Below are 14712 nucleotides of genomic sequence, written 5' to 3' on the forward strand. Positions count from 1 at the left end.
TCAGAACCTGACTCTCCAGCTGTCAAGTGGGAAGGTGGTCCCAACATCCCACAAGCAGATGACTTCCAACAAGCGTGTGACCTTGGGCAAAGTACTAACGCTCTGAGCCTCAGTTTTCACCTCAGTGAAATAGGGATAATTACAGTTCCATCTTTTACAACATCATTGAGAATGAAACCTTGGAAAGCATTAGTGTAGAACCTGGCTGATTTTGCCGGTTTTATTAAATGAAATCCGTTATCATGGACGGGTGTGTGTGTGTTTACTCTCCCTCCCCTGGGAAGCCTGCCCCGGGGCGTTAACCGCTCTGTTCACACCTAGATTAGAGCCCTTATCGCCAGCCCGCCCGGCTGCCTGCTTGGTAATGAGCCGCTGCAGGTGTCAGGCGCAGAGCTACAAGAACTGCCATAGGGCAGCACATCAGCCTGTTCCGTCTGCCAGTGTGAACGCTCTGCTAGGTTTGCGAATGGACAGAAGCCTGGTCCTTGATAAATACTCGGTTTGAACAGGACGTCTGATCTGCCAGGAGTGTCAGTTGAGTTGTGTCCAGGAGGCATGGGGATGAGCAGCCGGTAAGCCTAAGTGCGCAACTTTGAGGTCCTCTCCTCTTCTCTTCGTTTCAGGAAGCTGTGGGGTATTGTGCGTGTGTGTGGAAGCCTTAGCACCCACCATTCGCAAATGTTCAGGCTTCTTTGGGGGAGGGAAGGGAACCTGACACCGGGTTTAGCTCCTAGACCCAGCATCGCGGTTCTCCGTTTCCTCTGTAAGAGAAAGCCTTTTACATACAACCCTGAAAGTCCCAGGTGCTGTTGAGGTGAAGCCAGGCATAGAATGCGGGTGTTGACGCCGCTGGGAGTCTCATGCATCCAAGCCCAGAGGATTGCCCCCATCTCCCCTCCGGGGCTTGTCTGGCCTCTGGGGAGGCCTGGAGCACTGCGACTTCACGCCCCTTCTGCCTCTGCAACTCTTTTCTCCCGCCTATAGGTCACTCATTCGTCCCAGGCCCTTCCAGGAGGCGCCCTCCCCTCTCTCGCCTAGGGCCCCTCGGCCCGGCCCGCCAGCCCAGGCCCACCCATTTCCTGTGCCGCCCCAACCCCGCCCCCACTCGGGGTGGAAAGTTTCTCTCCTCGAGAAGGGCGGCTCCTTCTCTTTCCTTCCCGGCCGGCCAGGAAAGCCCAAAGCGAGTGGGGAGGGGCGTTGAGCTCCAGGCCTCCGGCCAGAGAGGGGAAGTGACTCGCCCGCACTCACACAACCAACCACGGGACCAAGCTGGGGCAGCTTGGAACGATCGGCAGATCGGCGACTCTGCCCGGGGAGCGAGGGTTCGCACCCTGGCACCGCCGAGCGTCTTCCAACTCGGGGTCTCGGGCACCACCTGCTGGCGGAGCGCGGGGCAGCACTTTACAGAATCGCCGCTTATCTTCCCGCCCCTGAGCCAGGCAGTCAGAACACAACAATGCTGAGACAGTTATTTATTTATCTATGCGCCCAGGAGGCTGGCCCCTAAACTTAAATATCCAGCGCGGAGCCTTGGCCCTCCCGGCCGTGGGTGGTGCAGGAATGGGTCCTGGAGAGCCCTTGTCTAGGGCCGTGGAACCCAGGGACCAGAGGTGGGATGCCCCTGAGCCAGCAGCTGCCAATAGCAGCAAAAGGTGAAGAGATAGGAGCCAGGCACTCATCTCAGTCACAGAGATGCCAAGGGGAGTGCTAGATGCTTTGGACCCCACCGCCAGACTGAAGGTCGGCCAAGCTGGAGTACACACATGTGGGAGAAGTGAAGGTCCAGTGCCATGGGCAGAGGCTGTAGCCCAGGTACCTGCCCCAGTGCCAGCTAACCCAAGACAGGAGAGAGAAGGTAGGCCGTTTTGCTCCCAAGGGGCCCAGGCCTTGCCCTCCTCCTGTGAGGTGAGGTGGTATGGGGGAAAGCAGGCACTATAGTCTGAATACTTGCTGAGGGGTGAGTTTCTGAGCCTTTTGCATGGGTACATGCCCCCTACCACCCTAGCTCTTCAGAGGCTGATGTGGAAGGCATCCTGCAGCCACTGGTCTCGGGCATTGTGCGTCTGGGGCACAGTGAGGGGTGGCGGGTCTGGGGGCAGGCTAGCATCAGGAGGCTCGTCATCATCAGATAGGCCAGCATCAGGTGGGTAGGAACTGTCTGAATGCAGGGAGGATGACAGGTCCTGGCACAGGCTCAAGTCTTGGCACAGGTGCTTATAGTCCTGGATCGACTCATACAGGCCCCACAGCTGGCACAGCAGGGACATGTCCAGCTGCCGCAGGCCCACCTGCAAAAGACTGAGAGTGGGCTGGGGTTGGGGTCGAAGCCACCCCCCTAGCCAGTCTTCCCAAGCACAGGCTTTTGTGGACATCAGATGCCATCTACAAGCTTTGAATCTTTAGGCAAGCCACTGACCCTTATCTGCAAGATGGGGACATTTATCTAGCAGAATAGAATGAAATAACACTAGTAAGGCATTTAAAAATACATAGTAACTATTACCATAAACGGTAACTAATTATTGTTACCATATCCCCTCTAACCCAACCGGCTTCTGCCAATCCTCTAGACCCAGATAGCGCGCTGCCTTATGTACTCCGCCCCGCCCCAGGACCCTCAAGCTCGGCGGCAGCCCCCATCACCCCGCAACGCCCAGCTGACCGAGGCAAGGCTACTCACCATCTCCTTGCGCAGCGCCGCTAGCGCCGAGTCGAGGTTAACAGGGCGACGCGGGCCGGGGGGACCCGCGGCAGTTCCCGCGTTGGCGGCGCCGGCGGCGTTACGGGGCCCGTCCGGTACGCGGGCGGCCCGGCTCAGCTCATCGTGGATGCGGCTGCGCTGGCTGTAGACGCGCTCCAGCTCCCTCCACGAGCCTCCGCTCGCGTTGAGAAGACCGCTGAGGCCGCGCGGTAACGGCGGAAGACCGGTCAGGGCGCAGCCCGCGCCGCCTGGCGCCTCGGCCGAAGGCAGCCCATTCATGGCCGGACCGGCAGAGGAGGATGCCGCCTCCTTCCCTCCAACGCTCCGCCCGGGCCGCCGCCCGCAGGCCCCGCACCCCGCGGCCCCGCCAGCCGAGCCCAGCCGCCGCCCGCAGGGAGTGCTTTGTTCCTACCCGATTCCTCCGACTCCGCCCCCTGCCCACCCCTCCGTGTGGGCAGGGCCTCTCTTAAAAGGGCAACGGCTGATGCGCCCACGTTGCCCCAGGTCGCAGAGAGCAGAGAACAGGCAATTGGCCACCAATAGAAGGGGAGCAGGAAAAAGGGGTGAGGGAAGAGGGCAAAAGCGGAGCGTGCGGTTCTTTCGCGGTTCTCCACCCCCACACACAACACTTTAATTATTTATTCTGCCTTATTATAACTCTCAAGGATCTTAAAAGGGGGGGGTGGTCAGGAGACTGAGGATAAGTCCATAATTGATCCCTAATTGACTGACACCCTGTCAGTATCTGAGTACCTGGTCTGGGCCTGAGGTGGGACAGGATGATGGCGTCGGGATGCTCGGGGTAAGGAGGGGAAGCTACCAAGGGGACTGGAACCCCAAATCTCACTCAAGGGTGGGGAATGAGCACTGGATGGCTGAGGAGGTTGCAGGGTTCCTTTAGAGATCGACGCCTGTTTCTGCTTTTGAGGAGGCTGTGGCCTCCTCATCAGAATAAAAGTATCACATAGTCCTCTCCCGCCTCATCCTTTGAGTGGGGAAACTGAGCAGAAACAAGCCCAACTCATCTCTCAGGGCATCAAGGAGACCAGACTGTGATAGCATGAGAGGCCAAAAGTAGGAAAAAGACGAGCAGAGCTGGGGCTTACATGCACACTCAGAACCAAGAAAAGAAAAAATCACACAAGAGGAACAGCTGTTTTTCTACAGGGATTTTCTCAGGAGGGGTTCTTTAGTGTTGCAGCTGCTGCAGGCTGCGCAGAGCTTCAGCACAAGCCTGGATAAGGCTACACAGCTGGATGCTAGTCTCCAGGGAGGTGCTAGAGCCCAGCTCAGCTGAGGCCCAGGTCAGTTTCTGCAGGAGAGCCTCTTGTGTGCAGACCACGACATCTGCATTTGGAGGCACAGCAGGAGGGGGCGGCCCCTGGACTGCCTTGAGCCCTGCTGCAGCTCCCTCACAGTGCTCTGGACGGGGTACTGGGGGCTGAGGGGCAGGCCGAGAGCCCAAGGGGGGCTCCGAAGCAGAGGCGAGCTGGTGCTCCCGAGCTTGGGAGAGGGCAGCCTGGGCATTCAGAGCTAAAAGAGGAAAAAGCCGGTGGAATGGTCAGGATACCTGGCTCACCTCAGCCCTGAGCCACTTCCCTACTCTTTACTGTTCTGCTCTCTCTCTAGTTGAGATGTTTTCCCTGCCCCAGTATAAGGCAATTTATCCATTTTCTTCTTTGTATCAGAGTTATTTATGCCCTTGCTTCATCTCTCTCATCAGAACTATGCCTAATAAGCTCAGACTCTCCATGATCTCTGGCACACGGTAGGTGCTTGGTGCTCTTACTGAATGAATGGTTCTTTCCAGAGCTGAAAGGAAAAAGCAACTCACCCCCGCCTCACCCACAAATACCACTGTCACCTCCCACCTACTGTTCCTGAGCCTCTCTCACCACACTTCTTCACCAAGCACACTCGACACCTCACCCGGATTATCTTTGTCCACGTCTGAGTCGAGCTCCTGGCAAGCCACGCAGTAGATTTTCCGCTGTTTGTCTTGGAGGAGGATCGTCTAGGGGCCAGAAAGCACACGGGGCAGGAGTGAGACGCCGGGCGATGGGGTCCAGAGGGGAGCGCTGGTCAAGGGCCGTGTGGCCTGGTCCGCGGCCCCATCTTGGATCCCACGTCCCGAGTCTCTCCTCACCCCGCAGTCCGCGCACGTCTCGCCCAGCATGCGGTAACCACGCAGCAGGTAGTCGCCCATGAGCCGGGAGATGCGATCCTGCCGCTCCCGCCGCGCTTGCAGCACCTTCGTCTCCGCTTCGGTCGGGGGCTCCCAGGAAAAGTCGTCGACTTCTGGGGGAAGAGAGGCACAAGGGGCCGGGGGGTCTTGCCGAAGAAGGCTGCATCCCGCAACCCGCAGCCACAAACCCCCGCAGCCCAAGTCCTCACCAGAGCCGTTCAGGGCCATGTTACCGTTGTCGCCGCTAGACTCACCGGAAGTGACGCACAAGCCGCGCGCCTTCCGCTTGGCTCCGCCCCCTCCGTGTGGGGCCGAGGATGAGGGCGGAAATGACGCTCTGTGTGCTCCGACGTAGCGATGCCCAGAGTGGGGCGTGTCTGCCGCAGACTAGACCCTGTCCCATTGGTGTGCCCCTCGGTGGGAGCCTGTGGACAAGAACTTTCGACTGGCCGGGCCTGAGGAGGGGCGTCTCCGTGATCATACAGCTCAAAGTCGCAGGGCCCGGAAGTGGCTGCGCAGAGTCGCTCTTCCTGCCCGCCGCGGAGGGAGGGGAGTGGTTGGCTTGAGAAATCTCCGCTGGCCTCCGCCTCCCCTGGAGTTTCCCTTTCCGCACTGGCAGGACCCGGGACAGGCGGGGCAGTGGCAACATCACAACACCCTGGATAACAAACGGCCCTTTACGCGTGCGTGGAGCCTCCTCGGGCCTCAGTCCTTCCCTTCTCACTTCAACTGGCAAGGCAGGCCAGGCGGCGATCGTTCTCGCTGCCTTTCAGCTTATTTCAAGACCCCTCCCCTTCTGCACGTTCGGTGTTACAGTCTGCCCACCCCCTATCTTCCCCACCCAAAGGCCTGGGACTGATTCAAAGTCAGCCCCTAAGAAGACATTTTGTTTTGTTGAAGTTTGAACCCGCGAAAGCCAGCTGACCGCGGGTGGGGGGGGGGGTGGAAATCGCTGTGCTGGGCATGCGCAGTTTCGGTTCCAGCCGCAACTGAGTGATACATGCTGGAGGGTGGGGATGAGGGGTTTATTACACATGCCTGTGACCGTTATGCTCTTCTTGAGTGCGTTGCTGTTAAAATTACTAGTGCTCCCTGACCATTGGCCTTGGTGGGTTTTTTTTTTCCTCTTTGTTCTTTTTCCATACACCTCTTCTCTTTGTAGGTTTGAAGAAGCCAGGTGGAGCAGGCAGCAGTCCCCAGATGTGCAGCCTGCAGTGCCTCAAGGCAGTACACCAGGTCAGTGGAGAAGGAGCTAGGACTTAGACTCCCGTGATCTCATCGGCAATCTCCTTCTCTGACTGGCAGCACATGCTTTCAGTTTTACCTGAAGATAGAGTACCCTCCTTCTGCCCCATCTTCCTCCAACATAGACTCCCTGGAGCTTACATTTTCTGACTCTTCCTGCCTCCTGCTTCCTTGGAGAGCCCTGTGCCCCACGTCACTCTGTCCATCTACCAGCAGCCTCTTGGGCAGCAGTGTACCTGACTCAGGGCCTGACACCAGGTCAGTTCTGCCAAAATGACTAGGCACTCTTGGCCTCTAGCCTATATGCACAGACCCTTCGGGTCCTTACTATCTTCAGCTCCCAGCACGCCCCACCCCCCACCGAATTCCTCGATGCACCCTTCTGTGTCATCATAATGGCCCATATCCACTCAGCAGCTTATCCTGTCTGACACCAACTAAGATCCTTACACTCATCCTCCCATTTACTCCCTTTCATTTATTCCTCATGACAACTACTCTCTTCTGGGTGGGGTTTGGGAGTGGAAAGGTAGCGCCTCACAGTCCAGGTCTGCCCCATTGTAACAACCAATGACTCATCCTGACGTGCAGCAACAAAGACCCAATGCAGCCAAAAAAAGAAAAAAGAAAAAGACTCATCCTGGGAGTACAGAAGTTTCCACCTCCTTTCAGGCAGTATTTACAGAGATGCACACACATATTAAACATGAATGGAGGGAAATTCATTACTGGTATGGACAAAAAAATAGATGAATCATTAGAACTTTGCTGGCTCACTTGGGAGAGGAGGGGCAGGGCATGTGATGCTTGGTAAGGAAGAATGGCAACAGCTGGGTCATCTTACAGCTCAGCCCTTTCTACAGGCTATCATGCGAATCTTATATCTATTCTGAGATGACAGTAAAAGGTCTCAGCTTTTCCCCCCTAATGGGTCTTGGCTGCTATAAGGGAGCTTTATCCCTCTTCCGGGAAATTTCCTTGAGACAAACTCCCATAGGAAACCATAGATGAGGCATTTATTACTCTTTGGGCTCCTATTGTCTTACTTTAGGTTTACAGTACTGCTACAGGTGCCCCAAAGAAATCTAGATAAATTCTTGTGATCAGCTCCACTGCCCTAGAAAACACTCCTAGCTCTTCTGTTAAAACAAGGCGAAAATGAGACATTATTATGACAGGGGGACAGAAATACCCTCTATCAAGGTAGTCTCCTTTTAATAAAAGTCACGGCTGTGCAAGTCAAGCCCAAGTCCTGACAGACATCTATAGAACGCTCCACCCAACAACAGCAGGTCATATTCTTCTCAAATATACATGCTCCAGGACAGACCATATGTTAGACCATAAAGCAAGTCTCAATACACTTAAAAGGGTTGAAATAATACAAAGTATGTTCTCAGATCACAGTGGAATGAAATTAGCAATCAGTAAAAGAAGAAAATTTGGGAAATTCACAAATATGTGGAAATTAGACAACACCCTCTTAAATAACTAATGGGTCATAGAAGAAAACACATGGGAAATTAGAAACTGCTTGGAGATTAATGAAAACACAGCATAACAAAACTTGTGAGATACAGCCAAAGCAGTGCTTAGAGGGCAATTTATAGTTGTATATTCTTATATTTAAAAGAAAAAAAAAAGTCTCGATTCAGTAACCTAATCTTCCACCTTAAGAAACTAGAAAAAAGAGCAAACTAAACCCAAAGCAAGCAGAAGGAAGACTAGAATAGATTAGAGAAAATCAACTCACCTTAAAGTTAGTTCTTTAGAAGATCAACAAAATTGCCAAACCATTAGCAAGACTGACCAACTCAAGCCCAGGTCAGCCAAAGGGTGTGAACCTTGCCGCTCCAGCTGGAAAGCAATGTTGCTGTGGTTGCTGAGTCAAGGAGTCCCCAAATGTGAGATAGATAATGTCAGGACCCTGCCGCCTAATAGAGGGCTTTGGACGGCAATGTTCTCAGCTAACTGGAAACAAATCGTGGCTGATCAAACTCTCTAGATCACTTATGCAGATGCCCATGCTAAAGGCCCATTCTCTGATGAGACCGACATGAATCAAGCTGTTGTTCGAGCCTGCACTGCCCAGATTGTCTCCATTTCTGCCTGGACCCATCATGATACCAGATATGGCAACATGTCCACCATCACAGAGTGGGCACAAAGTGAAGGACTCTATGCTGCCGATGCAGAAGCCACCACTCCATGCCAGATTTGTGATCCCGGTCAAAAGTTCATCTGTTTGTCCTGTGAAGAGGAGGCTACAGTGTATGTGGCATTGCCCCTGCCCACTCCTGAGAGATTGAATGCATGGGACCTTTGACTCCTTCCTGGGGCTATGGATGGTGTCTCACACTTTTTCAGGTTACAGTGGTACTGTTTCAGGCCAATCAGCCAACTTTGGTCACCCCATTGTGGTTCTTGAGACGAATCTGTGTAATTGTTTTTGGCTTTCTGGACCAATTGAAGTCTAACAATGGTGCACCTTTCATCTCAGGCCACTCAACAATGGGCTGATAGTCTAGGTATTTGGTGATCCTTCTATCCTCCCTGTCATCCACAAGCATGTGGTACTGTTGAGCACTGAAATAGCTCCTCAAAAATTAGCTCAAAGAGATTTCTGGCTCTCCCTCCTGGTCCACACACCTTAGTACAGCAGTTCAGTAACTGAATGTGGCTGTCCCCAGGATGGGACCATCTCATTTAGGCCATGTCCTTCATAATGATTGAGATGAGAGGGGTGGGGTTTATATAGACCGGTTTTGAAAATTTAGGGTTCCATGTTCACCATTCCTGGACATAATGCTTCTCTCTTTCCCTTAACAGCAACCCCAGGTCAGCCTGATTGGTGCAACTCCGGGAGATAGCCCAGTCAGAAAGGGGCCTAGGGGATTCTCAACCACCTGGATTCTCTTATTTGAGTGACACGGTCCTAGATCATGAGAATACCTGGAGTGCTTGGCACGCACACCTCTCTCTCTGAGTCCCCGAACAGTGGCCTACATGTAGAGTGGGGGACATAGTGGGCTCCTGTATGTTTTATAAAAATGTCCTTGTCCTTCTTGCACCTGACCCTTCCAGATGAAAAGTGTAAGTAGGAGGTGATTGGAAAAAAGGTGAAGTTCTAACTACTAGAATAGAACACATCGATTTTGTGACACTGGAGGGAGAATAACCTTGGCACTTGGGGAAGGGACACCTCAGACCCTGGGAGAAATGGGGGAAAGAAAGACACTTACAGTCTTTGTCTTTCCAAACCACTTGGAGCCTTCTTCACTGAGGACAACATCATGGTCCAGCTCGCCCAAACTATTTCAAGTGACTTAAATTTAACTGACTGCTGAGTCTGCCATGCTCCACTAGACAGTTCTGACCTGGATTTGATTGCCATTCTGCTTAACCTTACCAAGAGATTGGAAGCAGCAGCGGGTAGCCTCAGCTCCTGTACCTCCTACATAAAATACCTGTCAACAACATCACCTCCAGATACAGATCCCAGGCCCAATCCTGGAGCTATCACCACTCAATCATGCCATGGAGTAGATGAATGGCATCTGGCTGGTGACATGGGCAAACAGGACTAACTGCCCTTAGCCAAGCCCTCCAAAAACAAGGACTAGACTTAATTATTTGGATTGGGCTGGAAGCCCTAAGGCCTATGGACTTGAAGGGAGGCACTGTCAACCTGGGCCCCCTCTAGCTGATGTAAGTCCCACTTGGGGGCGCCATGTTTTTTCCCAGAAGCACCACTAGTACCCTTGAGACTGCATGATTGACGTGGAAGTCACACATTAACTTGTCTCTCTCCAGAAAACAGAGTGACTTGAAATTTATCCTTGACTTTAGCCTACTTGCAAACTAACACATTAGCCTGCCACAGGTTCATGCATGCTGGCAGAAGATAGGAGACTCCTGGGTCAGAGAAAAAGGACCTTCTTGCTCATGGCTGGAAGCATTAATCCAGGTACAGCAGATATATTGATTGCACAGACTCTAGTCTGCAAGGAAGAAGTACAGGAGAAATCCATCATCCATAGCAACCTTGGTCAGTGAATTGAGGCTCTCCTGAATGCCTTCTGGGCCAAGGTGGAAAGGTTGATGCAGAGAACTAAGGAGCGAGCCACCTGGCTTTCTAAGGTAGATATGATGCTTTATGGATTTGTTCATCTGGGAGGCATGGATGAGGTCAGTACTGCAAGTTGGCTTCATCCTGCTGCTTGTAGTTCTGTTGGTAGTAGCTTTAATTAAATGCTGTATGACACAAATTGAACAGATTTGGTCCTAGCCTCTGTCGATCAGATTTGCCAACAGAGTGGTGAACTCATGGGAAAATTCGCCCAAAGCCAAGACAGTGTAGAAATGAGGGGTGGATATTACTGTAAGACAATTCTCCAGGGACCTCTTGAGTTTCTGCGCATTTTGCAAGCGAGGCAAGTGACTGCCTTTGTCCTGGACTCTCTTCTCAAGGATATTGGTACAGTGAATAGCCATGGAAGATCGAGACAGAATCTCCCTCCAGTGCAAAGGGCAGTCATTAGAAAAGACTTGCGTTCTTAAGTTTAGCGTCCTCTCCCATACCACAGTCCACTGTGTGCAGGAGTCTATCTAGGTCATTGGTGCCACCCCCACGGGACCTGGGGACAAGAGGACTGATGTTAATATGTTGATGATCATGCTATTTACTGTGCCATGAATAATGGTCCTTTGTCTCTGACCTAGGAATCTCCTGTCTTCTGCCAGCATGCACGAACCTGTGGCAGGCTCACTTGTGTTTGCAAGTAAGGTAAAACCTCAGACCCGGGACTTCCCTGGTGGCGCAGTGGTTAAGAATCCACCTGTCAATGCAGGGGATACAGGTTCGAGCCCTGGTCCAGGAAGATCCCACATGCCGCGGAGCAGCTAAGCCCCTGCGCCACAACTACTGAGCCCGTATGCCTCAACTACTGAAGCCTATGTGCCTAGAGCCTGTGCTCCGCAACAAAGAGAAGCCACTGCAATGAGAAGTCAGCGCACCGCAACGAAGAGTAGTCCCCGCTTGCCGCAACTGAGAAAGCCCGTGCACAGCAATGAAGATCCAACGCAGCCAAAATAAATTAATTAAAAAAAAAAAAAAGACTCCACACTCCTAATGCAGGGGGCCCGGGTTCGATCGCTGGTCGGGGAACTAGATCCCACATGCATGTCGCAACCAAGAGTTCCCATGCTGCAACTAAGGAGCCCACAAGCCACAACTAAGGAGCCTGCCTGCTGCAACTAAGACCTGGCGCAACCAAATAAATAAAATAAATATATAAAAAATTAAACAAAAAAACCTCAGACCCATCATAGTCCTTGACAAGGGAGCAAGCACATAGAAGGTCTCAGAAGTGCTGGTGGTAAAGCCCATTCAGACCAGTAATGATGGGTAGACTAGCTGTTTGGGAAGTGTGGGACCCTTCCCTACCCTCATGTGAGCCAGCCCAACATCTGTCCCTACCTGTGGCACAGTGGATGTGGCAGTAGTTAGGCCTGTCCCTGAGTAACAGCACACCCCACAGCAGCATATTCACACACAGCTCAGTTACAGGTCCCACTTGACTGCCTCATCTGGTGGGTCAGGTTCACATGACAACGAGTGGCCTATGCTGTGTAGCCGAGGCTCTGAAAATCGTAACTGGCATTATTTTATCATCACGGCAACAGGCCTCCGGAAGGGGTCGACTTTTCTTCTTGTCTTTCACTGCAATGTGAATTGACCTGACGTTTCTGGGAAACAAGAAAGGACTAGATGATACAGTAGCAAAAATAATAATACTCGGGCTTCCCTGGTGGCGCAGTGGTTGAGAGTCCGCCTGCCGATGCAGGGGACACGGGTTCGTGCCCCGGTCCGGGAAGATCCCACATGCCGCGGAGCGGCTGTGCCCGTGAGCCACGGCCGCTGAGCCTGCGCGTCTGGAGCCTGTTGCTCCGCAACGGGAGAGGCCACAACAGTGAGAGGCCCGCGTACCGCAAAAAAAAAAAAAAAAGAAAAAGAAACAGCAACAAAAAAATAATAATACTCAACTTTTGGTGTATTTTTTCTTGGGGCCGGGCACTATACTAAGAGCTTGAATTATCTCCTTTAATCCTCAGGACAAGTCTGTGAGTTATGTCTCCCAATGTGCAGATGGAGAAGCTGAAGCCTGGACAGGTTAAGAGATTTAGTCACAGTCACCCTGCTGGGATGTGGCAGGGCTGTGACCCCATCTGGTCAGCGCACGTCCAGAGCTGGATTCTCACCAGTGGACTTTTCCTGGGTTTGGAAGGTGGAGACGAGGGGCAGGGCTGAAGATCCTCTCTGACTGATCAAGCATGAAGACTGGTTCATTGTGTTTTCCAATCCCATCTCTCAGTGCCCTTCATCACAGTAGGGGCACAACAGAGGGGCTCAGTGACAGTCACTTTCAGTAAATTGTCTTTGGAGAGACATGCTTCAGGGCAGAATGGTCCCCTCCAGGCTTCTGAAACTTCCAACCGTCATCTTTAGAACCTACAACCCTTAGAGCCATTTCTTTCTTCAGAGTCTAGAAGCTTCCCAAAGACATTCAGAACTCAGAGAGGTGACACAGAGCCTGGTGCATGGTCAGCCCTCTTTCAATGTTATTCTCCCCCTCCCCCCAGGCAGCCAGCTCCCACCCACAGCCCACTGTGGACCCCAGACCCAGATAATGATGAAAAGAGCTAACATATACTGAGGACTTACCATATGCCCAGCATCCAACAAGGCTTCATGAATGTCAGCTCCTTTGCTTCGTTGTCTAAAAATGAGGAAAGGAGGCCTAGGGGAGATGAAGAATTTCCCCAATGCACACAGCTGGTGCAGGAAGATCGAATGCCAGAAAACCACCACCGTGTTATGCTGCCTCCTGAAATGAAACTTCCCTTACGCAGGCTGCCGCTGCCTCGTCCAGCCAGTTCCCCTAAGGAGGCATTGGGAGCCCTGGGTTTGGGTTCTGGCTCTGCCGTTAACCAGCCATGAAACCTTGGCCAAGTCCCTTGCCATCTCTGAGCCTCAAGAACCCCTCTGCACAAAGGAACCCTTCCCTAACATTTAAGCAGTCTGATCATTCCCCGGGGCTGGGGTCCCAGGGCTCTTCCTTGCCACATTCTAGCAAAGCCCCTCATTGCCCTCCTATCTTTAGGACATTTGTGGGACCCCTCTCATTCCTCCCTCCCAGGAGCACTGTGTAGGTTTTGGATCAGGCCGGCTTAAGTTCAATCCCCACATCTTACTCACCAGATGATGCAAGTCTAATTGTTCCGTCTTTCAGAGTTCCGTGGTCTCAGTCCATTCAGTCAATCAGCCAACTTCAGCACCCTCTGCCTGCCAGGCCCTGTACTAGGATCTGGAGGCAAGGTTGTACCTCCCTGAGAGGGCGGTGAGACGCACCGTAAGTAACCAAGCCCACAAAGAAGAATGTTTCAGGCTGTGCTGAAGACCAGCAGGAGACAAAGCGGGGATGTGACCCAAAGGGCCGGGGATGGCTGTTTTAGAGAAATGCCTTCTGGAGGCAGGACCCCAAGACATGAAGGATCAGGCCACGCCGAGGACCTTGCAGGCCCAGGTGAGCAGACAGAAGCTGCTGGACAGTTTTGTTGTTGTTGTTTTGTTTTGTTTTTAAATTAATTGTTGGAGGTTTTTTAAGCCAAGAAGGATCATGGTTGGAATTAGGTTTTTGTTGGTTTTTTTAAAATTAATTAATTAATTAATTAATTTATTTGGTTGCGCTGGCTCGTAGTTGCAGCAGGTGGGCTCCTTGGTTGTGGCATGTGAAATCTAGTTCCCTGAACAGGGATCGAACCCAGGCCCCCTGCATTGAGAGTGCGGAGTCTTAACCACTACCCCACCAGAGAAGTCCCTGGAATTAAGGGGAGGTTGTTTGTTTGTTTGTTTTTATTTTTGGCTGCATTGGGTCTTTGTTGCTGCGCGCAGGCTTTCTCTAGTTGCAGCGAGCAGGGGCTACCCTTCGTTGTGCTGCGCGGGTTTCTCATTGCAGTGGCTTCTCTTGCTGCGGAGCACGGGCTCTAGGTGTGCAGGCTCAGTAGTTGTGGCGCACGGGCTTAGTTGCTCTGCGGCATGTGGGATCTTCCCGGACCAGGGCTCAAACCCGTGTCCCCTGCATTGGCAGGTGGATTCCTAACCCCTGCGCCACCAGGGAAGCCCTGGAATTAGGTTTTAAGAGGTGACTCTGGCACCAGGTGGAGGAGGGACAGGGCCAGGCAGAAATGGCAGTGGGGAGACCCGTTAGACAACAGAAGTGATCTGGACTGACCACAGAGGTCATGGTCTCCTTGGACTTGCAGGAGAACTCACATCTAGGAGGCATGCTGGTCGATTCAAGGAAGATGGGGTGGCTGGGTGTGGTGACACAGGAGATGCAGAGAGAAAAGTTGCACAGGCCACGGACACTACCTGCGTTGGACTGTCGCAGTAGCCCTGCAGATCCACTCTGCATCCTTGTCCGCCCTGCCTCATGCCTCGAGGCTCACCTTGCCTGCTGTGTTCCCTCCCCAGCATCCCCTGCCCACAGGCTTCCTTTGGGGTTCGGCCCCTGGGGGG

At 52.8% G+C, this 14712-nt stretch overlaps 2 protein-coding genes and 1 long non-coding RNA gene across 6 annotated transcripts; 1 reads left to right on the forward strand and 2 right to left on the reverse strand.

Annotated features, from left to right (window-relative positions):
* The first annotated feature begins 369 nt into the window (after positions 1–369).
* Positions 370–12149, forward strand: LOC111184040 (uncharacterized). Of its 3 annotated transcripts, none has more exons than XR_004024523.2 (3): positions 370–572; positions 6049–6122; positions 10854–12149. It is a non-coding gene; the product is annotated as an uncharacterized LOC111184040 (long non-coding RNA). The 3 variants fall into 3 exon arrangements; XR_016393761.1 differs by lacking the exon at positions 370–572 and adding an exon at positions 4459–5623; XR_016393762.1 differs by lacking the exon at positions 370–572 and adding an exon at positions 4459–5569.
* Positions 1458–2985, reverse strand: FAM89B (family with sequence similarity 89 member B). Its single transcript, XM_022591482.3, has 2 exons — positions 2681–2985; positions 1458–2288 (listed from the first exon to the last, which is right to left on the reverse strand). The coding sequence occupies exons 1-2, from the start codon at positions 2978–2980 to the stop codon at positions 2010–2012; spliced, it is 579 nt and encodes a 192-aa protein (XP_022447190.1). The 5' UTR covers positions 2981–2985; the 3' UTR covers positions 1458–2009.
* On the reverse strand, positions 3888–5518 carry ZNRD2 (zinc ribbon domain containing 2). 2 transcript variants are annotated; one of them, XM_022591481.3, is made up of 4 exons: positions 5096–5518; positions 4848–4999; positions 4631–4715; positions 3888–4234 (listed from the first exon to the last, which is right to left on the reverse strand). In XM_022591481.3, the coding sequence occupies exons 1-4, from the start codon at positions 5112–5114 to the stop codon at positions 3891–3893; spliced, it is 600 nt and encodes a 199-aa protein (XP_022447189.2). In that variant the 5' UTR covers positions 5115–5518; the 3' UTR covers positions 3888–3890. The 2 variants fall into 2 exon arrangements, with proteins under 2 accessions (XP_022447189.2, XP_022447188.2); XM_022591480.2 differs by having other exon boundaries at positions 5141–5515.
* Positions 12150–14712: the final 2563 nt, after the last annotated feature.

Source organism: Delphinapterus leucas, chromosome 7 (assembly GCF_059928025.1).
Source record: "Delphinapterus leucas isolate spDelLeu-1000000601 "Yukka" chromosome 7, BTC_Dleu_Yukka2, whole genome shotgun sequence".
Lineage (NCBI taxonomy): Eukaryota > Metazoa > Chordata > Mammalia > Artiodactyla > Monodontidae > Delphinapterus > Delphinapterus leucas.